The sequence below is a fragment of the Medicago sativa genome, chromosome 1 (assembly GCF_051527215.1).
Source record: "Medicago sativa cultivar Bolivia chromosome 1, Bolivia_mono, whole genome shotgun sequence".
NCBI lineage: Eukaryota > Viridiplantae > Streptophyta > Magnoliopsida > Fabales > Fabaceae > Medicago > Medicago sativa.
Genome location: NC_140749.1, coordinates 5,418,087 through 5,444,152, shown reverse-complemented (window position 1 = coordinate 5,444,152; position 26,066 = coordinate 5,418,087). Strand labels below are relative to the sequence as shown.

General features: G+C 33.1%; 2 protein-coding genes across 2 annotated transcripts; both read right to left on the bottom strand.

Annotated features, from left to right (window-relative positions):
- Positions 1-9,637: 9,637 nt before the first annotated feature.
- LOC146951994 (26S proteasome non-ATPase regulatory subunit 14 homolog) lies at positions 9,638-13,400 on the bottom strand. The gene is made up of 6 exons (XM_085757480.1): positions 13,169-13,400; positions 12,880-13,057; positions 11,763-11,844; positions 10,791-10,967; positions 10,528-10,695; positions 9,638-9,992 (listed from the first exon to the last, which is right to left on the bottom strand). The coding sequence occupies exons 1-6, from the start codon at positions 13,311-13,313 to the stop codon at positions 9,801-9,803; spliced, it is 942 nt and encodes a 313-aa protein (XP_085613606.1). The 5' UTR covers positions 13,314-13,400; the 3' UTR covers positions 9,638-9,800.
- Positions 13,401-15,189: 1,789 nt separating this feature from the next.
- On the bottom strand, positions 15,190-20,175 carry LOC146951993 (patatin-like protein 2). Its single transcript, XM_085757476.1, has 7 exons — positions 19,874-20,175; positions 17,961-18,142; positions 17,626-17,815; positions 17,089-17,253; positions 16,125-16,427; positions 15,801-15,976; positions 15,190-15,688 (listed from the first exon to the last, which is right to left on the bottom strand). Exons 1-7 carry the CDS (start codon positions 20,015-20,017, stop codon positions 15,595-15,597), a joined length of 1,254 nt encoding a protein of 417 aa, XP_085613602.1. The 5' UTR covers positions 20,018-20,175; the 3' UTR covers positions 15,190-15,594.
- Positions 20,176-26,066: the final 5,891 nt, after the last annotated feature.

The window sequence follows — 26,066 nt, the reverse complement described above, 5'->3', positions numbered from 1 at the left end:
AACCCAATCGGCAAAGGTATGGTGAGGGCACACTTAATTGAAGTCTTTAAAAAATAAAACATGATTATGAAAACAGTGTACCTTACATCTTACATTATAAAAATTACTAATGTTAGATACGAGGTACAACATTTTCACAGTCATGTGTTATATTTTAAAGGCAAGTTAGTGTTTAAACACAACAATTACATGCACCCTCACCGTTCCTGAGGCGGTTGGGTTTATTCCTTTGAAACCCAAACAACTGGAAATGTGGGGCAGTTACAAAGGCCACCAAGATGGTGGAGTTTATTGGGTCATAGGTGTAATGGAGGTAAAAATTTAGTACGAGAAATTAAAAGAACAAAAATAGATCAAATGATACCTTTGGATCCCAATTATTCAACATTTAGTGGTAACCATGATTTCCCCAATCATGCACACCTTTTGGTTCATAATTGTTTTATTGCAAATTCATTTAAAAGATTCATGAAAAGTGGACGATTCAGAAGCTACACACGCATAACGAATTGCTCTAGCTCATCAATCATCATCACATAGATATAAAAGTTTAAGGAACAACGACCGCTAGTGATGATAAAGACAATGCGATAATGATGAGAATGATAATATGAGATGTGGTATATGTAAGACAGAAATGAATTCATGTTATATCCAACGAATAGAGTTACCAATGAGAATGAGTGGCTTTGAACCATTCAATTCAACGCCCAAAAAAGGAGGGATTTAAAAGAGTTTGTTGTAAACAGTGTTAATGCCTACCGAGGACATTGAATACAAAAGTGATTATGTTTTTCTTTAATTAAATAATAATTACAATATTCAAAAAATTCTATAGGCATCTGAACCATTCAATATTCAAAAACAAATTCAGAGATAACATGTCCAAAATATTCCAAATGCTAATGCTTACTAAGGACATCAGAGAACAAAAGTGATTATGATTTTCTTTGAATATGATTATCTATTCCTATCAAAGTCCCACCAACATCACAAATACGAGTCACAAACAGTATTAACATGTCTATACGAAAAGGGCTTAAACCTATTTGTGCATAACTGAACATGTTTTGCCACCATTTAGTATCTTTTCAAAAGTGATATAATAACCAATGGCAGGAAGATCAAGAATATAACAACAACATCGACACCAAACTTAATTTGAAAGGTTAACCTTCTTATGTGTTATAATCATATTTAATAAGAACCAGTAAGATTAAGTGAAATATACTAAAACTTAATATCATTGACTTATCTAACAAACTGTATATATCAAATGGTTTCACATGTATCATTCTTCTATTTTTGTTCTTTTAATATTTTAATTTCATGCTATTCACTTTCCATTCAATTACAACCTCATACTCATTCACCAACTCATCATAACTGTTTATTAAACAAAACTAAACAAAAAAACACACACACACATACACAAACACAAACACATACACACTTGCATAACAAACATAAAAATAACAAAAACAACATATTTTATTTCTCTTTTTTCTTGTATCTATGTTTTATATCCCTTAAATGTGATGTATCTAATTTCCTCCTTGAGTGAGCAATTTTCGTGGTTGTCTTTCAGCAAAGTTTTGAATAAAAACCGTTGGATTTTTTGTTTTCACCAGGTGTCAATTGGTACTCACCTTTCTTGCCAATTTCTTACAAACCCGTTCGAGGTATAATCCCAGGGTTCGATTGTAAGTTTAAGTTTTATCTACGTGCTTCCAAGGATTTTCTTTATGCTTCTAACTTTAACATTTATCTAGTAGATACAAGGTACATCTGCAAAATGTCTGCATCAGGGGGCATTGCCTCTTGGACAAGTGAGATGGCAATGGGTTGGGTAGGAAAATTTGAAAAAAAGAATTGTACTTATACTCTTTAGGTACTTAAATATCGTACCTGTTACTCGCACTTTGATATAATATACTAATAAACAACAAAATATAAATGTACTTGGTTAAAAAATCGTTCAAATATCTTTAAAATCGAATCATAAAACTAAGTTATTTAACTAATCCAACATTCCTTGTCAAAAAAAAAAAAAACTAATCCAACATTCATAACATATCAAACGTGTGTCTATATATATATATATATATATATATATATATATATATATATATATATATCAAAATAATAAAGTTACAATTTTAAACATTCTTATACTTGATCATCGAAATCAAAATCTTTAAAAAAATTAATGGATAAAATATTATTATATTGTTTTAACAATATTGTGTCTAATACTTTTTACCAAAAAAAAAAAGTTGTGTCCAATACCTAAAATAATAGACTTAAATGCTATTTTGGTCCCCTTATTTTGCTTTTTTTTTTTTTTGTCTTTTCAATTTTTGCTATCAAGCGACTTAAATGCACCTTACGATTATATACTTTCTTTTCAATGTCATATGTTGCTTTTATGGTTTGTGACACACCTCCCATTGAATTTTAATAACTTTAAGTTCAATTTTTGGGTCCAAATATGATTTTACCTTCTTACATGACATAAAACACATATAACTTACTCAGGTAACAATCATTCTTGTTGCATTATAATGCAAAGAATAAAATCATATATGTAGCATGGAGAAATCTTCTCATCATATGTGTTGCATCTTGGTGTAGGCCTCCCAACACTATTAAAGATGTTGAAACACAAGTGAACAAGTTTTTGGATGGTCTTCCATCCACAACAATTATATGTGCAAGTTTTTTTGGGCATGCATATGCTAGTTTATTAAAGAAATTGTTGTCTCATCCAACTAGTGTTGAAACATGGATGTTGGTATCGCGACGGAGTGTTCAAACAGAACCGGTTGTGATGTTACTTCCGTTTAATTCTATTGTAGAAGGTATGTATTTTATTTAGGTAGATACAAGCAAAATATAAGTATTAAGCTTTGTGACGTTTGATAGGGTAAATTGTAATATTTTATGGTTGTGGTTCAAACACTTCTTCTTTTTTGATGGTGACAAACACTTCTTCTAATTACAAGCAAACTACTCGAGAGTGGGTTTGTCCATGCGGTGTTACGGTTGTGGATGGTATAGCCCCAAACTTCAAAATAATTTCGCAACAGTATTACTATATGTTGCGGGAAACTGTGTTATCAGATGAGAAAAGGAGGTTATTGCCATGGTTTAACAACTTGTACAAAATGCGACACTATCTAATTTTTTTGAAAGAACTTCAAATTTAAAATATCTCTATTTACAGCTGCATCGTTATACGGTAGAAGAGAGTAGTTTTAATTGTAAAGCCATTAATCGGTATCCCTCTTTTTACAATTGTTATAACTTTCCAGGAACATTGGAAATTCTTGGAGATTTGTTGGATTCAAAATCTTTGACTCAGTACTTGAAGACCTTCTGAAGAAACTAAGATCTGAGTTTGAATTGGTTATTAATGAGAGTCTAGTTAAAACTATTCTTGGACTTCTCTAAATATGGAAAATCTCCGATTTACAAGTGGGGTATTGTTAAAAGCAGCCAATGTATCTCAAAAGCAATCCTTTGTGTTTGAAGAGACAATAAATTTGTTGGGGGTAGATGATTATACCAAAAGAGGTCCTGTAATACTTGTGTTGGACTATGACATACAAGTAAGTTATTTTCTAGTAGTCTTGAAATGATTTTTAATGTATGTTATGTTTGTGCGATTTGGAATTTCATTATTTAGTGATAATGTGATATTATACATGAAGGTAATAAATTGCTTCTACTTTCAAATAATTAATCCATATACACGTGCTTTATAATTGACATTTAAAGCGGCAATATTTTAACATATAAAATCAATTGTATTTTTGGTTTTAAATATAGTCTAATATGTGTTTAGCCTATTTATACCGACATAAATACCAATGTTGTTGTGATAGATGTTCCCTTGGGAAAGTTTGAATATACTAAGGATCCAGGAGGTTTACCGTATGCCTTCAGTTGGAAGCATCTCTTTTGATAGTGATAAATGTAGCAACAATAAGGAACAAGTGAGAAGGAAGAAAGCGCCATTTGCATCGATAAATCCTCTACATGATTTTTATGTATTAAATCCCGATGGAGACCTCCCTAATTTTCAAGAGAAATTTGAGAATTTTTTCTTAGGGCAAAAACTTGAGGTATTATATACATTTAAATTTGAGAATAATCGAAAGGGAGAACGACTATATATTTGTATTTCTGGTAATTGTCTTATGTGCAAAGGTAGTAAATGTTTATGCATTCATTTTTTGGCTTTACAGGGAATTGTGGGTTCTAAAACCATTCTCAAAGTATTGGTTGTCGCCTTGGAACGTTATGACTTTTTTTTTTTATATTTTGGGCATGGCTCTGGTAAAACTCAAGAAATTATATAAAATAACACAGTATATTTGTCATATGTCCTATATTTGCCATATTTATAAGGGTGTTCAAATGTGATTTACAGGAAACAAGCACCTTCTCGACGATGTGGTTAAGAAACTAAAGAAATGTTTTGCTGCATTGTTGATGGGATGCAGCAGTGGTACCTTAACTTTACAAGGGAGTTATGCACCGATATGTACTCCATTGGTATATCTAATGGCTGGTTCTTCAGTCATAGTCTCCTTGATTGAGAAATCTTCGTGGTTATCTTTCAGAAAAGGTTTGAATAAAAACTGTTGGATTTTTTATTTCCACTGGGTGTCAATTGGTACTCACCTTTCTTGTCAGTTTCTTACAAACTCGTTCGAGATATAACCTCAGGTTTTTGTTGCAAGTTTTAGTTTTACTTACGTGCTTCCAAGGATTTTCTTTATGCTTCTAACTTTAACATTTATCTAGTAGATACAAGGTACATCTACAAAATTTATGCACCAGGGGGCATTGCCTCTTGGACAAGTAAGATGACAATGGGTTATGGGTAGGAAAACTATAATATTGATACTCATACCTGTAGTTTGAAAAAGAAAAAAAAATTGTACTTATACTCTTTAGGTACCTAAATACCGTACATGTTACTCACACTTTGATACAATAAAATATAATTGTACTTGGTTAAAAAGTCATTTAAAGATCTTTAAAATCGAATCATAAAACTAAGTTATTTAACTAATCCAACATTCAGAACATATCAAATGTGTGTGTATCTAAATATATATATCTAAAATAATAAAGTTATAGTTTTAAACATTCTTATACTTGATCATTAAAATCAAAATCTTTAAAAAAAATTAATGGATAAAATATTATTACATTGTTTTAACAATATTGTGTATAATACCTTTTACCAAAAAAAAAAGTTGTGTCCAATACATAAAATAATAGGTTTAAATGCTATTTTGGTCCTCTTATTTTGTTCTTTTTGTTTTCTCTTTCCAATTTTTGCTATCAAGTAACTAAAATGCACCTTACAATTATATGCTTCCTTTTCAATGTCGTATGTTGCTTTTATGGTTTGAATGTTAATAACTTTAAGTTCAATTTCAAGGTCCAAATATGATTTTACCTTCTTATATGAGAGAAAACACATATAACTTACTCATGTAACAGTCATTCTTGTTGCATTACAATGCAAAGAATAAAATCATATATGTAGCATGAAGAAATCCTCTCATCATTTGTGCTGCGTCTTGGTGTAGGCCTCCTAACACTATTAAAGTTTTTGAAAAACAAGTGAACAAGTTTTTGGATGGTCTTCCATCCACAACAATTATGTATTATAAACAAGCTGCGTAGAATCATTCTATCGCAAGGATAAAACTATAACTGAAAAACAAAAAAAAAATATTTTATTTTAAAGAAGCCTTTCACTCAAGTTTTGTAAAAGTTTTCATTCAGTTATTCATCACTTTTTCAATTGAGTTAGTTGTAAGATTATGAATAAAAGAGGTGCAGTAGACATTATGGTAAATGCTTGTGTGTATATCTGCAAGAAAGAATAATATTTGTTAAGAACTAAATAAATATGAATAATATTTATTTTATATTTATTACCATAATTATATAAGTTTTTTTAGATATTTGTCCTTCAGCTTGACTTGTTTTGATAAAGGAAAGTTAGGGTGTTTTGTCCAAACAAAAAAGGTGTTCAATGTTAAAACACACCTTCTCAAAAATTGGTGGGTGTATTGTAGTACTACCCAAGAAGTACAGTCAAGGATGGTTGCTCAATAAATTTATTAGATTGCTCACAGGCCCTTCAACAGATTGGATCGTAACTTTCAATTGATTTTTTTTTTGTGTGTGAACTTCAATCGAGTGATAACTCCTGATTGAACTTTTCATAAAATGTGAACAATTTGAGAGGCTTATTAAACATCCAACGGCTTGTAGTACTCCTTACTATTCCATTAAGACTTGGGAGTTTTGCTTATACTTCTTTTCTTACTTATAATAAACATCACACTATTATTGACCAACCTAGAGAAGAAAGATTTACAATCAAGCATAATTTGACCAAATCAACCAAGATTAAACATTAATATTACACATAGCAATGATATATGAATCTGACTCAATAATCAATTTCTTTCAAAAAGATTTCAATAATCACATTGTTAAGTTGCTTCTCCTAAACCACGGTAGGTACCACTTTTTGTTTTTGAGAAAGAAACAAAACGAGAAAAACAAATAGGGAAAACTATATTGAGTTCATGCATAAGCAACATTTACGACATCAACAATAAGAACAATTGTGCGAAATATTCATGGAGTCATCAAAGAAAGCTCCAGTCTAAGCGAGCCAGCCTACACATTCATTGTAGGTACCACTTTGATATGGTCACATACTAAGTTGATTTTTAATCTCGAACAAAAGTAAGAAAAAGTACTCACGTTTAGTGATCTCAAATATAAATAAATACAACTATTCCAACACATGCAAATGGTAAATTTGTAACCCTGTGATGATAAATGAGTTGATTGAGTTTGATGTACTTCAAGGGTGGATTCTAAGGTGCACGACACCCTCATATCGTATATTGTGCAAGAGCCAAAAAGTCACGAGTGTATTGTACACTGAAACTGATCAGTATTGTATCTCTCTCAACTAAGGTTGTTAAGTCACGAAGTTAACTAATGGAGTCATAAGATTCTAGATATCAATTTTGAGTTGACTTGGTTGCAAACTTGGAAATGAAACTGAATTTACTACTTTGTTGTAAACTTTGTTTTTTGGCAAAATTTTGAAAACTTGATTTAAGAATTTACCATGAAGTGTAAAATATTGAGGGGCTTGTTTTTTAGATTCGGGTTTTAATTTGATTAAGCATGTCAATGGTTTGTCCAATGCATCATAAGAATTCATGGAACGACAATAATTATCCATTAATCGATGTTGTGGGCAAGCCTTAGCCTCATTCAAGTTTATAATTGGAACATTGTTACATGTGCTAAAATTTTTTGGCGGTGTTAGGAAAGGTTAATGAACATTTCTTATTGAGAGTGATAAGCTTGGTTAAGAATTTTTACTCCAATGTACCAAAAACATAAACAGAAAAAAAAAAAAATCAAATGCATTTTAAGACTCTTCTCGGTAGAGTCTCGTCTCCATAGCTAAAAATATGATTCACATCTTATTTGAGTTGAAAAAATTCTAATAATAACTGTGCAATAAATAACAATCTGTTAAGAAATACATCAAATGAAATAGAGTTTGACATCATGAAGGAGAATACAGTAAACGATCCTAACTCTAGAACATAATTGTGTCAAGCATCATCCCAAAGTCTGAACAATGTTTTATGACATTAAATTAGAAACATGCTCTTCAAGGTGCTTCTTTCTCTGTATTTTTCCTTCCAAAAAATGCATTCACATTCAATACCATTTTTTTTCTTATATATGATTTTAGCAACGGTAACATCCTTGCATGTTCAACTCAAAAGCTAACCGTAACAAAAATCTACCCAAACTGCATAGACCTCTCCATACTAAATTTCTACCTCCACTACACCTCTTTCGGCGGTCTTTGAAGCGGCCCCACCAAATTCAAGTGGTTGGATTTCATGGGGAAAAACCCGACCAACACAGATATGGTGAGGGTGCAACCAATTATTGTCTTTAAAAATTAACTCGTGTTTAAAAAATAACACATGACTATGAAAACAGTGTACCTTATATCTTACATTACAAAATAATTAACATAAGATACAAGATAGAACGATTTCGTAGCCATGACTTACATTTTAAAGGCAGATTTTTTTTTTAATCGCAACAATTACTTACACCCTCACCGTTTTTGTAACGGTTGGGTTTATTCCCAATAAAACCAACCAACTGAATATGGTTGGGCCACCACAAAGACCACTCAGAGGGTGGAGTTTGTTAAATCGTGGCTGTAATGGAGGTAGTGCGAGAACTATTCAGTTTCGAAGAACAGGAAATTAAATAAAAATATTGTTGAGAAATTAAAAGAACAAAAATAGAAGAATGATACATCAATTAGTAACTAGTGATAACAACTATTTCCCCAATTATGCACACCCGTATTCTCGCCAATTCATTCAAAAGCTTCATGAAAACCGGATGATTTAGAAACTACGCACAGACAACGAATCGCTGCATCTCATCGCCACGTCGATCTAAATGTTTACTTCCGGCGGAATTTGTCTACATTGAAGTTGAAGATTGGCGGTGGAAATAACTTTTTTTTTTTTTGTGAAATATAAAATTTTATGCAGACAAGTGTAAGATATTCCTAATATTCATGTCTTCATAGCATTGGTTCTTGTGATCTCTCTTGCCCCTCTCATAATTTTGTTTGTCACGGATTCCCATCGCCATGACACATGCTCACGGGTTGAGTTCAGCATAACTGAGGCCTCAATCATGTAGTTCAGTCTCACAAGCAACAAGATTTAATTGCGGTGATGTGATAACTGAGTTCAGCAACTTAACTGAGGTGATGTGATAATAAATTAAGTAATTTGACATAAAAACGAATGATTTAATTGCGATTTCTTCTTGTGGTTGGCTAGTTTTCTTCTAAAAAGTATTCTAATTGCTTCTCATCATGACTTCCAAGATTTGTTGTATTTTGGGGTTTTTCATTTGATTCAACTAATACTCTTTGCATTGGAACAATTTACTCCAGCTAATATATTCTATGTCACCAAACATATATCTAACCTGATATAATTCATAACTAAATGTACAGCAAATGAATGTAGAACAAACTCCATTTGTGGCCCTTAAATTTCTTTGATTTTTCATTTTTCGTCCACTCCAAACTATCTAATTCTCTTTTGATCTCTTTGTGATTTGTCGAGTCATGTTGAATTTTGGCCAACACTCCAATCTATCTAACGATGTGTTAACATGTTAATGAGGAATTAAGGATTAATAAGATACGTTGAATTCTGATAAACCATCCTGACAAACCATTGCAGATTTGAATTCTGACAAAATAATTTAACAAATCCGAAGATTAGTGTCCTATTTCAAAAAGCAAGCTCAGAATTTTAAATGTTGTTGAAACTAATTCATTCATTCACTAAGACATGTAGAATCTGCGAAATTAGTGGTAATTGTGTTGTACGCAAAATGCAAACGATTTTACATATCCTAAAAGTTCTTGAAGGTGTCAGTAATGGTAATGTAAGGTCGATGGACATTACAATGTATCAAAAGCATAAACAAAACAGAAATCATGTGCATTCTAAGACTCTTTTAACACGAATTTCATCCTGAAGCATTTAACTCTGAAACATTTGAGATGAACACATGCAAATAACTTTGTAATAAAAAAAAAAGTGTTAACAAACAGGTAACGAGTGTTAATGAAATATTAATGGACATCATGAAGGAAAATACAGTGGACAATCCTAACTCTAGAACACAACTGTGTCGAGCATCATTCCCAAAGTCTGAACAATGTTTGATGACATTAAATTAGAAACATGCTCCTCAAGGTGCTTCTTAGCATCCTGCCTTCCGACATTGGCAATTGCAAGTTTTTCTGGTGACAGCTCGTCTTCCTCCTGCACTGCCTTGTTGTACTTGGTTGCTAAACTCAGCATCTCCTGAATTGCGCAAAAATCATGAAAACAATTAAGATTTTCTCCTTTGATTACAGTGAGTGTGTGTCTGTTCAATGGAGATTCTACTAATTTAAGTCAAGGTAGTAGACTAATGAGCAATCTATCATCAACTACAGGATATTCCATTCTCGAGAATAAACCATTAAGCAACCCCTCAGGTCTACACCCACAACATCATACACGAAAATACAAAGACAGGGAAAATACAAAGCAACATGACAGACCGATAAAATAATGTTTGTGAAATTTACTGAACCAAGTGAGCAAAATCGTTCACATCTAAATTTAATTGTTGCTCATAGGTGGTCAGACTTAAACAACGCGCTATGTCAAATATCTAGGAGACTAGCATACCTACAACATGATGAAACTTATGTATTACATGCACAATTATATCATATATATGATGAATCCAGATAAAGAAAAAATAAATAAAGTTGAAGTGTGAAGAAGAGAACAGAAAAAAGAAGGTTGAATGATCTGTATTTCTATTTCACACCCAAGAATCTTAACATACCTGAACAGTTTGTTCATTAGTTTTAGAATGTGAATCAAATCGCCTGAGTGTCAAACCATCAGTCCATTTCTTCTTATGAAGGTTAAGCAACATCTTCTCTTCAAGCTCATTCTTCCTGTAATTGATTGCTATTGAGTAATAATGTCGGTTCAAGCCATGGATAAGAGCCTAAAAGGAGAATTTGAAGTCAAATTTAGTAAAGTCAACAGACAAATAAATCAAAGCAGAAAATATACTTTTGAACAAATTTTAAAGACACTCACTTGGATAGATGGCTTGTTCAGATGGCCCAAGTTGGAGGTTGTCTGTCGCGGTTCTTGACCCAGCATCATAGTTTGTGGATTAATCAGCCGGAAAGCATCAATGACCACCTTGCCTTTAACACTCTGAATAGGATCCACCACGACAGCCACTGCCCGTTGATTTAAAGCCTCAAAACTCTGCAATAGATAAAAGTAGCAAACATATCATGTGAAACTTTCTAAAAATAACAGCACTATCCACACAAGGCATTGTCATGGCTCAAATAAATTCAACTTTTCATTTTATTATATAAAAACTCCCTAGTTTACAGTTAGTTTCAATTACAAATTCTCCAGGCACTTCATAATCTATAAATTAAACATTTAAATCACATTGCAGTTGCTTTAAATCACAACAAAAAAGATACTTGAGTATTGCACAACTTCATGACTGAAGCAGTATCATTTATCCACAAGTTTATACCACCCAGCTAGCTAGCTTGCTAGTAGCTCAACATCCCAATCTAAGAATGTGGGGTAATATGATGATGAGCCTTGGAGGTTCAATGCTACAACGGGAAACATATCCTCTCCTATTCAAGTGCTTGCACCAATTCTTATACACATGTAGAGATTAATGAGTTGGATCAAAATATGGTTTATGATATCATATAACAATACGGCGTAATTTGATCCATGTACCTGACCCCACTTAGTGGGATAAGGTTTGGTTGCTGTTGTTGTTGTTGTAAATGAAGCAACACTCATCTTAAGTCATGAACAGAGAACACTAAAGCATAATCCAGGAAATAAATTTACTTTTCTATACATCCCATCTTTAGCAATAAAAATACTTTTCAATCTTCATTTTTTGCCCCCCAGAAATTTCATAAATATCATCTTTTTATTTTACTTGTTTGGTAAATAAATTAAAGAAAAAGTTATATATAAGAAGCTATCATGATTAAATGAAGATTGAAGAAAATTTCGAACCTGTTGTGTGTTAATGTCCACACCGGAAAGCCAGCAGCCAAATCCAGGATGTGAATGATACCAACCTACAACCATCTCTGGCCTGAAACAGAAAGTCTAAGTTTCAAATAACTGATGTAAAGCAATCAAGTCCAGACATTATTCATGGAGATAAACATAAAATATGCAATGATGAAAGTCTTCAACTATTTTCTGAAGTTAGTTATAACTTGTAAAACAGTTGCCAAAGTTTCAACTCTTTTCCGCCCAAGTAAAGTTGGCTACAAGAACCAAATGACATGATAATATCCTGTCTATCATGAATAATGTCTATTGACAAATCATTTGAATCAAAATCCCTCTTAATGGTTTGGCCTATAGAAAGTTCCTCCCTCCCTCTATCTCTAATTTGGACGTCTCTCCCACTTATCTCTAATTGCCTTATAAAAGCTTTATAAATGTCATCAATACATACCCAAATCACCTAAAGCAAGATTCTAGTCTACCACATCTTCATAAGAGATGGTACCCCAACTTTTCTATCCAATGCAATCATCCCTAGTTCTATATTGTTTTGTGTATCCACACAACCATTATAACATTCACATTATTGCGAAATCGAGCTGAATTTTTTGTTAGCTCTTTACTACCAACATCTCAATTTTTTGCTTAACTCACAACTTGCTTAAATCCTATGGTTATGGTTACATCTCTATCTTCCCTATCATTTTACTTATGGTATGATATGTCTCCAAGTTTCATAAATTCGTTTTACTTATTAATACTCATCCTGTCTAACTTAAATGAAATATGTAATGTAACGATGCTATGTGCTTTCAAAACTCGTCTAGATTACTGCGCTCTTTGAGCCTCAAGGCCTTCCCTAACCCAAGTGAGCCTCTGAGACCAAACTCATCTAAACTTTTATAATGTAAAAAAAGAAACTCATCTAGATTACTTTCACTGTTCTTTGAACCATGAAGCCTGCCCTGATCCGGGTGAGCCTCCGAGACACAACTCATCTAAACTCTTTAATATTAAAAAAGAAACTCATCTAGATTCCCATTTAAGAAATGCAAAATTCAAGAGAATTCTTCACTAAAAATAACAACTTTAATAAAAATAAATAAAAAAATACCTTCCAGTTTGTTTCAACATATCAAGCATGTTAGTTTGAAAAACATGATCAACAGCTTCAACACTAACACCAGTACCACTCTGAGGCATAGCAAAAACATCAACAACCCTAACAGTATACTCATCAACGAACTCCCCCAACATTAAACCCATAACTTCCATAGGTACACCAGCCCTACCTAAATTCACCAAAAAAATCCCAATAAAAAATTAGGGTTTAAAAAATTTGGGGGTATGAGAAATTGAATGAAGGGATTGAAAATTCGAGAGATGAATTGAAGAATTTTTACCGTGTTTGAGCATTTTGAGAAGTGCGAGGGAAGAGATGTAAACTTGCTCAGATGAATCTAGGGTGGGGGAATCCGGTGGTGGATGACCACCGAGTGCTCCACCTGCACCCGCAAACATTCTTTGAAGTCTTTCCATACCTGACATGATTGTTAGAATCGACAATTGATGAAAAATATAAGCTTTTCTTTGGTAACAAGTTAAGAATGGTTTTTGGTGTGAAAAACACTCACTGAGAGAAGAAGAGAAAAACGCAGTTAAATACGACACTGCAAAGTTTGCGTTTTGATCAAGAAAGTGTAGTTTAAGGTTCATATTACATGGCCCAAAGTCTTATAGGGGAGTGATATACTGATACCTACACCCCCTCTAATTATCTTGGTTGTTTTTTTCTTTCACTCTAATGATTACTTTAATGGGTCATGTTAGCTAACAAGTGTTTTAAGAGCATGGACATCAGGTTTTTGGTATCGCATCTTTACAAATTTCAATAAAATTGTATCAGGCTATATCGATACTTCACTTTGAGGAAGTATTCCCTAATTGTAGGTCGTGTCCGGCAAAGAAACAATCTTTAATGTTTTGTTAGATAAAAAAAACTAATATAAAATATAAAAATTGGTATGTTGTGGAGTTAAGTGGATCCCATTTTAGAATTGTTAATGAATAGTGTCGATATTTAAAAAATGTAGTTGGGTTGTTTAAATTTTAAATCATTAGAATGTGAAATAATTTAAAAAATTAAAAGTTATGTTAACTAGTGTCCCGAAGAACTTGTTAAGGAAACGTTTTTGTATTGTAAAGAACATTTTTTTTTACACTTTTAACCACTTATTAGCATTTCCAAAAAACTTAAGTCAAACCCATTTAAATTTATAGAATTCAAATGGCTAGGATGGATTTGTTTTTATATTAATTTTCTTAACAAATTCCTTAAGAACAACCTTTAATATTTTCCAAATTTTTAAAGAAATTATGTGAATGATATTCATATAATATGTCAATCGCCCTTTCAATCAATTTTGAAAACATTTTATAATTTCTTTAAATAAAACATAAATTTTCTTTTCCTTCAAAATTCAACTCTCAAATTTAGTCTTAAGAACGAATGACCTTTTGTCTAATAGATGGCTTTTGCACATATCCTTTAGGAAAGGTTCAAACCTTACGCTTGAAGACTAGTTTCCTTGCACATATCCTTTAGGAAAGGTTCAAACCTTATGCTTGAAGACTAGTTTCCAATAGTATAAAGAAAACATAGCTAATTTCTAAGAGCATAAATAATTGTAAAACCCCTTAAAAAAAGTTCATGACGAAAAAAGATGGCAAAGGCTGCAAAAAGAGCTGAAGGTGTTAATGTACTAGCTAATGAATAGGATATTTAGGTAAATTTGGTTTAAAGTAAAAGTGGTGTGGATGTGCAAAGTGGGAAGTATAGGTAGCACCCAATCTTTGATGCATTTTCCTATAGTCAAATTAGAACATTTTACAAAGACATTTTGGGAGGGACCACTGTTTCGCAAGGTTCAATAATAATCAAATAGTATTAATTAAGGGTTTTTTTTTTTGGCACCACTAACCTTTGCTTATACGCTCTCTTAACCCCATCAATATAAATTATATAATAGTGCTAAATTGGGTATGAATTTCATTAGCACAAGTGAAAATTATAGTAGAGTGTTTTAACCAATTAACGGCTTGGGTAAAACAAATCATTGGATCGTAAAAAATGGAGAGGGTGTTTACTCAATAACATGAAAGAGAAATGTTATTGAGTATCCTTGTGGCACTCTTTGAAAACTTTTAATACTAGTAATTTTTTGTGAAAAACTGTGTATTCAACACATTAAAATTTGTAATTTTAATTTTTTAAAAGAATAATTTTTAAATTTGAAATCTTTCAAAAGTGTTTGAGACACTCATTAGCGACACCCACGTGAAAATATAAAGTAACACCACACTTTTGCGATATTTAAGTATAAAAACATGCTGATGACAAATATCATTCAAACACGGTCTTGTATTGATTCAATGACAAATCTATATTGGAGTTTTATTCATTGAGGTGGTCTTGAATACACATAACTTTAAAGGAGTATCAAATTGACATTTACACTGGAAATTGAAGAATAACAAATGAATTGAAAGTAAGATTAAATTATTTTCACTGGACACGCAACTGATACACAAAGCTTTAAAAAATAAAACATTTTATAATACATGGTCAAACATTTTTTTTTTTTTTGACAATGATACACGGTCGAACTTTTTTTTTTTTTTTTGAGAGAATACACGGTCAAACTTATGATCTCAAACATGTTGCATTTTAAAAATCTCACTGAACTTGTCATGCATGTATCTTACAAGTTACAAATATTGTTTCTTCTACAAGAAACATATTTGAAAAGTCTTGAAGCTGATGAATGAATCATGAAACTAGATGCCGGGCTTTCTTGCCTCTACTTGGGTGTGGGGATCTCATTTCTCTAAGTCTCCTCTCTTGTGAAAGTATTTTTGCAAGCCTGAATGTATTAGAATAGAATAAATATGTTATTAATATAATAATAATTGTTGCACAATTATAATTTGGGTGGTAATTAAAATGTACCATCTCTACTAATTAATCTTAATTACCTCTTGAGAGCATCTTCATTGGTTTCTCCGGTTGTTAGTGGCTCAAAATGACCATTTTCTAAATTGACTCTGGAGACCGGTTTCTTTAATAAATTCTCACCAATTTGGCATAGTTTCTTCAAGTTCTCCTCCGTAGCAATGTCTACTGAAGAATCTATTCCTGTCAATGTATCATCCTGCATTTTGTTGAATTTGTTATGATCACTAGATATAGCGCAAGCTAAGTGGTTGATGTACAATATATATTAATGGCGTAACCTCTGAGGTACCGAATTCGACTCCTACTACCATAAAAAAAAAAAAAAAAAGGTATAGGAATTTTACCTGAATTCGAAGGTAATTATCAGCTGAATGAAGAGCTTGAGTGACAGCAGATAAATGAAAATCGACCATATCACCACTTGATTGAGTAAAAACATCAATTAAGGGATTAGAACCACTATGTGTTAGCCAATCTAATAATCCCCATTTGGCTGCCATTTGTGCAGTGAACCTCTCCTCATTTTTTGCAGTCCCAGTGCCTATTGAAATGATCAGAAAACGACCATATTCCAGAGGCTTGATTGGAAAGAAATCAGGACTTTGATTTATAATCTGCTTTGTTACTTCATTCATGGCAACTAAAGCCTGGATCATAAAAAATAACAAATTAGTTTTACCTTCAATTATTAATTAAATAATATAATATTTTTCTCGTGTAATTTTTTTTACTAAACCTTATATGAGTTTCTTTCTTCAACTTTTTACTATAATGTAAAATACGTGTAATTACACAAATGTGTCGCAAAATAAACGAGTTTAATTTTTATACACCGTTAATGTAAAAAGTTTTACCATATCAGCGCACAACAATCTTTCATATGTGCGAGTTTATAAGTAATTAATCATTTGCTTAAAAAAAGTAATTAAGATCATAAAAGTAAAATATTTTTCATGATCAAACAATTATAATCGATTGATAGTGTAAAAAAAAATTACACTTTAAATCCAAAATAAAAAGTGCATACATCCATAATGTAATTGGGATCTAGTAAGACAAATTGTATATTTTATTCAAAAATAAAAGACAAAGTGGATTTAATCATGGACCATATATGCCATTGCATAATACAAATTTTGAAAACAACTTGTTCGCATTATGAGAATGTATTATATGAAATGCAATTGTTTATTTATATATTCGTTGGCATATAACTAATTTATTAATTAATTAATTAAAAGTTAAACACTCAAAATAAAATTTCCAATCAACAACTAATTAATTTATTAATTGATTATTTGCACATACCGGATTATTTGCGCAAACACCACCATCAATGAGATTGAACTCCTCTTCTTTTCCAGCTTCCTGATCTTTATTTGTGAAGTTGTGAGCAGGGAGATAAGTAGGAGCAGCTGAAGTGCTAATGCATATGTCTGAAAGTTTAGCATCCAAACAAGGGGATCTCTGAAGCTGCATAAATTTCAAACAATTTTAGTCTAGGTTTAATCTTTGAAATAAAACTATTGTTGGAAAAAAAGTAAGCAAGACAAAATATATAATTTATTTGGTCTTAAAACTGTGGTTTTTCTAAAGATAGGTTTAGCCTGATCAATAATTGTTTCAGCTAAGATTAAAAATCAAGTTCTCCCAAACGATTCTTAACTAAACTATTGTGAACCACTTGAGTTCAATAACATGACTAAATATATAATTAATTTAAAACAATTGATCTTCTTAAAAACAAAAATTAAAACAACTGATTATGTATTTTAAATCCACAATTGGCAACATTCCATTATATATAAAAAAAAATTAATATAATCTCATAAGAAATAAATTAACCTGATAAGATGAGAAAATGATTGGCTGCAAAGTCTTGATGTCAAATGTGGGAACAACAATGTTGGTGAGTGTTTCATGCAAGCGAATGTCTCCAAGTTTCTCTCTAACAACTTGATGAAGGTATTTTCCATCATATTTGGGTCCTCCAAGAGATCTCATTACCTTTGCTAATAGTGTCGCACCAAGTCCTCTACAAAAAATTGAACCAATAAAAACTTATTTTTTAGATATGAAACCATAAAAAACTTGAATTCCTCAAGTATATACACCTCAAATAATTACAAATAGAAGTAAATAAATAAATATCATTTATGATTATTATATATATTAATTACCTATGTTGTGGGAAAATTTTAGGGCAATGTTCAAGGTAAAAGGGCTTGATATCTTTGGCAGCAAAAAGTGGACGATTATTTTTATCTGGAGCAGCTAACATGGCAGTTACAAGACCTCCTGTACTTGTTCCTGAGATCACATCAAAATAATCTGCAAGCCTTGCATCTTCACCATCCAACTCCTGCACACAGATCAACTTAATTAATTATATAGTTTCAAATAATAAAGTAATATTGGAGTACATTATTATCATTTAATTTCTTTGAGCGAATAATATACACTACTGTGAAAAAAAAAAATTAGTGACGAAAAAACGAAATTTCTCTCTAATTCTTTGCCGCAAAATTCTGTGACTGAATTAAATAGAAATTTCACGATTTCCATCTCTAAATTTCTTTTGCTAATTTATGTTTATTTTTCGTGGCTAGGTTTATTAGTAGTTGGTTCCCTATTAAGTGTTAGGAGCGGTGCTAGGAACAGATGCTTTTGCACTCGCCTACAAACACTCTCTCACTGAAAGAGCCACGTCATTAGTGTTTTATGGGTTACCGGTTGCTTTTTTTTTTTTAAACACTTTTTACTTTTGTTTTTTAATTATTTAAATTAAATAACGATATGAACATGTCTTTTCACCATTACCACTATTTTCACAACTTCTTCCCTAAAAAATCCAATTGCCCAGATTCAGAGTCACCATTTGTATTGGACTATCCTCTAGTCACTACTAAACTTGCTCAACTCAGTCCTTTAACTCACCATCCCAACTTCTCAACAAAAGCCACCGCCACCTGTGGCCTAGAACAACCATCGTTCCCAACTTCTCAACCAAAATTGCCGCCGCCTGCGGCTGAAAGCAGCCACCGGCAACAGATAGTGTTTTTGAAAATGAAAAGACGAAATTAATAGCTTATTGTGTCGATTTGAAATCAAAATTCCACAATAGCCTTTATAGATCTGGATCTTATTATTTTCTTGCAATACTTTGAGATACTTTGGATTTGTGACCATAAATGGTACTGATATGTATAAGGATGAAGAATTAGATTATTATTGTAAGGATTTGGTGCAGTTGGTTGCTGGAATGCTGGTGTTAGACATGATCACGAGAGGTGGGAAGAAGTTGAGCTGTGGAGATTGAAGTTTATGGCGGCGGCTTTCTTCCAGGTTGATGGTGGATTGCTCAGGAAAAGATTAACAAGACGGTGTCCGACGTTTGAAGGATATGTGTAATTATTTATTGATGTAAAAAAAAAAAAAAAAAGACACAACCTATAGAGCCGGTAAACCGGTCAGCAGTTTTAATAAACTTGCAATGTGGCCCAATACAATCGCGTGTAGCTAATAGCGGTTGTCCAAGCGACTGCAGCTAGCAGTCCTCTAAGTGTTAGTGTCTGAAGAAAGTATAAAACACTCTTATAAATTCATTTTATCTATATGTTTTAGGATTCAGACTCATACTGCCGTTGTATAAACTGTTAAATCTAGAGAGACAAAAGACAAACTTTTTTTGAGAGAACAAAAGACAAAAAATTCCCCTAAAAAAGGACACTTTTTTTTTCTCTAGATCTAACCTTTCATAAAGTAGCTGCACTAACCTCACCAAGATAGTTTGCATAATAAATAGAGTTTACTCTCATCCCTACTGCCATTATTATGGAACCAACTTACATATAAAAACTTTCATAGTAATAAAATTAGCACTTTAGTTAAACAATTCGCTCAAGCATCTCTAATTAGCAAATGTTATAAATATTTTTTTAACTAGAAATCCATTTATGCAAAAAGAAAACAAAAAATTATATATATATATATATATATATATATGTATGTATGTATGTATAGTTAAAATTCTAACTCTAAGTAGGTTAGCCATAGCCAATATATACAAGGTACTTTCATATATATAATATACCTGAAGGTGAGATTCAAGGAATTCAATAATTGCAGCAGGGATGAGGCCCCTAATACCTCCCCCATCAATACTAAGAATGGTTACCAAGTTCCCATAAGTAGGGGGCTGAATTTGTTCAACAGATAAATTTGTGACTCCCTCCATCGAAATTTTATGTAATTTCTCTTAAGTTTTTTTTGGAGTAAAGATTAATGGTGTGATGAAAACAAAGGCTGTATAGAGTATGGTTTATATATTTCAGGGCAATAAGTGCTATGCAAATAAAGAATTAATGTTGTTGTAGAAATATGAGTTTGTGATATGATATGATGATAGTTCATGATGATATTTATAGTGGGTTGGATGCAAGTAGATATTGACTCCGTTAGATTTGATTTGATCCGGTCCATGTTGAACTTGAGCCGTCAAAGGGGGCTGCGGAATGGTTTAAATTGTAGAATAATGTAACCCTGCGGTTTGAAAATGTCCTAGTGGCTACTCCAATCAATTCCAAAACATTATAATATAAACCGTGCAATTATTAGAATGCGTAAGCATAGTTTATACTATTATTATTATTAGGTTTTTTTAACCAAAACATTATAATATAAACCGTGCAATTATTAGAATGCGTAAGCATAGTTTATACTATTATTATTATTAGGTTTTTTTAACATACACAAGCAAAATATTCTTCCTCATGCACACACATCTTTTTTTGTCATCGGATCATATCATTTCTCATTTAATTTAATGGTGAAATTTATTAATCCAATGATAAAAACTAATTTATGTATAATGTAATATTTGTATCATTTGTGCACAATAGAATTAACCTATTATTTTTATTTATTTTTATTTATTTTTGGTCAAGAGAATTAACCTGTTATTATCCATTGTTACGGATGGCTTAGTGTGTATCCAAAACTATCATTGGATTTAGGATTATAAATCAATTTAAACTCATATATTATATATATATGGGTAGTGTAGAGAATTAACCTGTTATTATCCATTGTTACGGATGGCTTAGTGTGTATCCAAAACTATCATTGGATTTAGGATTATAAATCAATTTAAACTCATATATTATATATATATATGGGTAGTGTTAACTTGTGCCCTTAGAGCACATGTTAAGAAACCTAAAAAAAGAAATATTTTATAAAATTTTGTGCATTCAACTTATTAAAAAGTTAAAGATTAAATGTAATTCACACATTCCAATGAGTTATTTCTATATTTGTTTCATTAACTTGTGCCTTAAGGGCACAGGTTAACATTTCCATGCATATATTAGTTAAAAGCATGTGTAGTTATGAAGAGCGTGAGTGGCACGTGAGATGATAAGAAATATTGTAGACGTAGCCACCTTAGAAGAGGTGGTGAAAGAAAAATCTAGATTCAAAGGAGACTTGTCAATGATACACTTAGAATTTTGCATTTACTATTACGTGTACGAATGTTTTGGTTTCTTCCTACAATTTTTTTATTTAGGAATGATAAGAACAGAAAATGAAAAACTGAGACAGACTGGCCTAACTTAGTCGTATATATGTGAAACATTTTGTCCAAGCAACAACTCAGAGAAAAAACGTACTCCCTCCGTTTTAAAATGAGTGTCGTTTTAGGTGTTTACACACATATTAAGAAATGCAATGATTAAAAAAAAGAGAATGGTTATTTTTCCAAATTATCCTTATTAACTATTGGTTAGTTTTAAAAGTAATACTTTAGAAGTAGTGTGTAGAGTATTAATTGGAGGGTACAATTGAAAAGAAAAAATTATTATTGCATTGGAAACTGAAAGCGACACTCATTTTGAAACAATTTTTTTTGGCTAAAGCGACACTCATTTTGAAACGGAGGGAGTATATGTTAATGTTGGATAGAGAGTCTATCCACGTTATCAAGAGCAATCATAAATTTATTGTTTTAAAACAATAAATTTATGGATCGTTCTTAAAAAAAATATATGGATCACCTCACTTATATGTTGTTTAATTTTTATTTTTTTAAGTGATGTGAAACTTCTAACTGACCTCATAGTTGCCATAATAGCTCATTGATCTGTATGGTTTATGAAAGAAAGTTAGAAGAAAGAAAAACTAGAAGAAAATAAAGAGAATGTAAAGTGGGATGAACTTTGATTATTTGATAGAACATAAATTGAAAGGAAAGGAAGGTAAAAATATTATCTCCTTTGTTTTATTGAATAAAGAGTGAGAGGAAATAAAAAAAATGTAAAATAATATAGGCAAAATTACACAATTAGTCCCTTAACTTAATTTTAGGTAACACTTTCGTCCTTTATCTTTTTTTTGTCACGATTTAGTCCTTTGTGTTATAAAATGATAATATTTTATCATTTTTTATGAGATTTTTTCAATGAAATTTGATTTTCTAGGCTTGTATGATGAAGATTTGTGTTTGTCTATGAGTTTGATCAATTTTTTTGGAGTTTTTGATTATTTTTTTCATAAAAAAGGATTACTATGTTGTTATTTTATATCATAAAGGACTAAATCATTAAAAAAAAATATAAAGGACGAAAGTGTTACCTAAAATTAAGTTAAGGGATTAATTGTGTAATTTTGCCAATAATATATATACACACACCCTTAAAAGTAAATGCTACTACAGAATAAATGCGCTCCTCATCTACTTTTTCCTTATGAATAGAAAGTTCACCGTTAATCCAATATAAAATCGACAAAACAAGGAAGGTGATACGGTCATTGAAGAAATGGGCCCAGCAAAGCAAGACAAAAGGCCCATAAACAAACCAGTTTGGATGAGGGACTACACATCAAACTTCTAGAATGCTCTAGTTTATTCTGTTTTGTTTTCATTCAGATTTTTATTCCTTGTATGCCAGTATGTCATAGCTGGATTTTCCTAGAATTAAGGGTCAAGGCATCTTAGATGATTGCCATCTGTTATAGGCTGTTATGCAATATTATATAGTCACTTGATATATATATGTAACAGGACTGAATGAAAGGGATAAGAAATCATTTGATCAATCATTAGTTCCTTCTCTCTCTAGGCTTTCCCAGATACTGGGAATTCAATTTCTAACATTGGTGCTCTCGTGTTCTGTAACTCACCTCCACCGTTAACATGCCGCCTCGCCAAGAACGACCGGAAAACACCCAAATCCAAGAAGCCATAACCGCCCTCATAGCCGCCTTTCACGATTTTCGCGCTCAGCAAGAAGAACGCCATGAATCTTACCTCAACACTTTTAACATTCTCCAAACCCAGATTCAAGACTACCAAAATCCCACAGCCACCATCCAGCATTCAACACCACCACCACCACCACCACCACCACCACCTCACTTTCCGCCGTTTAAACCACCCAAACTCAACCTACCAGCGTTCGACGGAACCAATCCCCTCGATTGGCTCTTCCAGGCCGAACAGTTCTTCTCCCACTACCAAATCTCACCAGTCGTTCGCCTCCAATACCTTTCCACATATATGGCCGGCGATGCTCGCTCTTGGTTTCAATGGTTATGTAACAACAACATGCTCACTACTTGGAACTCTTTCATCAAAGACCTTGAAATACGTTTTGGACCATCCTCTTACACAAACCACCAACAGGCCCTTTTCAAATTAACCCAAACCACTACTGTTGCTGAATACCAGAAAGAATTTGAAAGACTAAGCAATAGGGTTATGGGCTTATCTCAGCTTGCAGTCCTTGATTGCTTTGTCTCTGGCCTGCGATGGGATATCAAAAATGAAATAGCACTGTTACAACCTACCACCATCTCACAAGCTATTGGGCTTGCCAAACTTATTGAGTCCAAACTATCAGCCACTAAGCCCAACCCATCCACATCTCAGAATAAGTCTTTTTATCAAAAACCAAACACTCTTCATTCCAACAACACACCATTACTACCACAGCAGCCTCCACGCCTAGCTCTACCACCACCAACAACACCTAAGGTCACGATGCCGGTTCGTCGTCTTCCTCCAGCAGAGATGCAAGCTCGCCGTGCAAAAGGGTTGTGCTTTAACTGTGATGAAAGGTTCGTTCCAGGTCATAAATGCAAATCTCGACAATTTCTCTTATTACTTTCTGATGAACCAGATCCACCTCCATCACCCACTGATACCACCGAAGAAGAGGTGTTCTTTCTCACTGAATCCTCCACTTCACACACTGAACCACTAGAAAATACTGAACTTGCTACACCACCACCCAACCCACCAGAGAACTTCCACCTATCTTTACACGCCCTTATCGGCCAACATTCACCATGCACACTGCGTTTCACTGCTTCCATTTTTGGACATAATGTTGCTATGTTAGTTGACTCAGGGAGTTCCCACAACATCATCCAGCCCAGAATTGCTCAATTCGTCCAACTTCCTCAACACAACACTGATCCCTTTTCTGTTATGGTTCGAAATGGGGAACAAATTCACTGCTCTGGTATTTGTCCTAATGTTCCCCTGTTAATCCAACATCACCGATTCTATATCCCTTTTTACATCATACCAATCCAAGGTGCTGATGTTGTTTTAGGGGCACAATAGCTCCAAACACTTGGTCCATTTTTATCCGATTTCACCATTCCTTCTATGCAATTTTACCACCAAGGAGAACTCATCACTATTGAAGGTTCAAATACACCAACCCTTACACCAGCAACATTTCACCAACTCAACCGCTTAATTCAAACTGATGCCATTGATACACTTCACACCATATCCATGCTCCCAAGTACCAACACATAAACACCACCCACTCAACCCAATACCAACACCTACTTTACTGATGCTGACTTAGCTTCACTTAAACAAATCCCTTCAGATCTCATTACCATCTTGAACCGCTATTCCTACATCTTTACCATTCCCACACAACTTCCCCCAAACCGACCCCATGACCATCATATTCACCTCCTTCCTAATTCAAACCCGATCAATCTGAAACCATATCGCTACCCTCACTATCAAAAGGAAGCCATGTCCACCCTTATTTCTGAAATGCTTACTTCCGGCATCATACGACCTAGTACCAGCCCTTATTCGTCCCCGGTCCTCTTGGTTAAAAAGAAGGATGGCACTTGGCGGTTCTGCGTGGATTACAGAGCACTGAATGTTATCACTGTTAGGGATCGTTTTCCCATTCCTACCATCGAGGAACTCCTCGATGAATTACAAGGTGCCACTTATTTTTCAAAAATTGACCTACGATCCGGTTATCACCAGATCAGATTGAGAGAAGAAGACATTTCAAAAACTGGATTTCGCACGTTCGACGGTCATTACGAGTTCATAGTGATGCCATTCGGACTTTCGAATGCTCCATCCACCTTTCAAGCTTCAATGAATGATATGCTCCGTCCATATTTACGCAAATTTGCGTTAGTTTTCTTTGATGATATACTAATTTATAGTCCTTCTTGGGTTGATCATTTGTTACATGTGGAACAGGTTTTATCATTGCTGCACGCCAATGAATTCTTTGCGAAGTTATCCAAATGTCACTTTGGTGTCACTTCTGTTGACTATCTAGGCCATATTATTTCTGGATTAGGAGTTCAGGCAGATCCAGAGAAGCTTCATGCTATCGCAAAATGGCCAACTCCCACTTCTTTGACGGCTTTACACGCTTTCCTTGGCCTCACTGGATTTTATCGCCGCTTCGTCAAAGGATACGCCACTATTGCCAATGTCCTGACTGATTTGTTAAAAGGGTCATCTTTCAAGTGGCCACCAGAAGCAGAATCTGCATTCCAGCAACTCAAAAAGGCTATGATGCAACTACCCATCCTTCAATTACCAAACTTTGCGCTACCTTTTGAAGTCACAACTGATGCTTCCACACTTGCTATAGGTGCTGTGCTATCACAACAACATCATCCAATCGTCTTTTTCAGCAAAAAGTTGACACCAAGACTTGCAGCTGCTTCTACATACGTGAGGGAATTGTATGCGTTAACCGAGGCGATAAAGAAATGACGCCAATATTTTTTGGGGAACACCTTCAAAATCTATACTGATCACAAGAGCCTCAAAAGCTTGATGACACAATCAATTCAAACCCCTGAACAACAAAAATGGCTGACCAAATTGATGGGGTACAATTATGAAATCTGCTATACACCAGGAAAGGAAAACGTTGTTGCTGATGCTTTTTCCCGTATTGCAATTCCTGAAGCTAGTTATGCAGCCATCAGTTTTCCAA

What these genes read in the sequence shown, in the direction of transcription:
- LOC146951994 (XM_085757480.1), bottom strand. Translation starts at nt 13,313, where the DNA reads ATGTCAGGTATGGAAAGACTTCAAAGAATGTTTGCGGGTGCAGGTGGA. An exon ending in ATGTTGAAACAAACTGGAAG is followed by an intron (nt 11,845 to 12,879) that starts GTATTTTTTTAT and finishes TTTCTGTTTCAG; the next exon opens with GCCAGAGATGGTTGTAGGTT. An exon ending in TGGACATTAACACACAACAG is followed by an intron (nt 10,968 to 11,762) that starts GTTCGAAATTTT and finishes TATCTATTGCAG; the next exon opens with AGTTTTGAGGCTTTAAATCA.
- LOC146951993 (XM_085757476.1), bottom strand. Translation starts at nt 20,017, where the DNA reads ATGGAGGGAGTCACAAATTTATCTGTTGAACAAATTCAGCCCCCTACT. An exon ending in TCATTTTCTCATCTTATCAG is followed by an intron (nt 17,254 to 17,625) that starts GTTAATTTATTT and finishes AAATTTATGCAG; the next exon opens with CTTCAGAGATCCCCTTGTTT. An exon ending in ATAATTACCTTCGAATTCAG is followed by an intron (nt 15,977 to 16,124) that starts GTAAAATTCCTA and finishes AACAAAATGCAG; the next exon opens with GATGATACATTGACAGGAAT.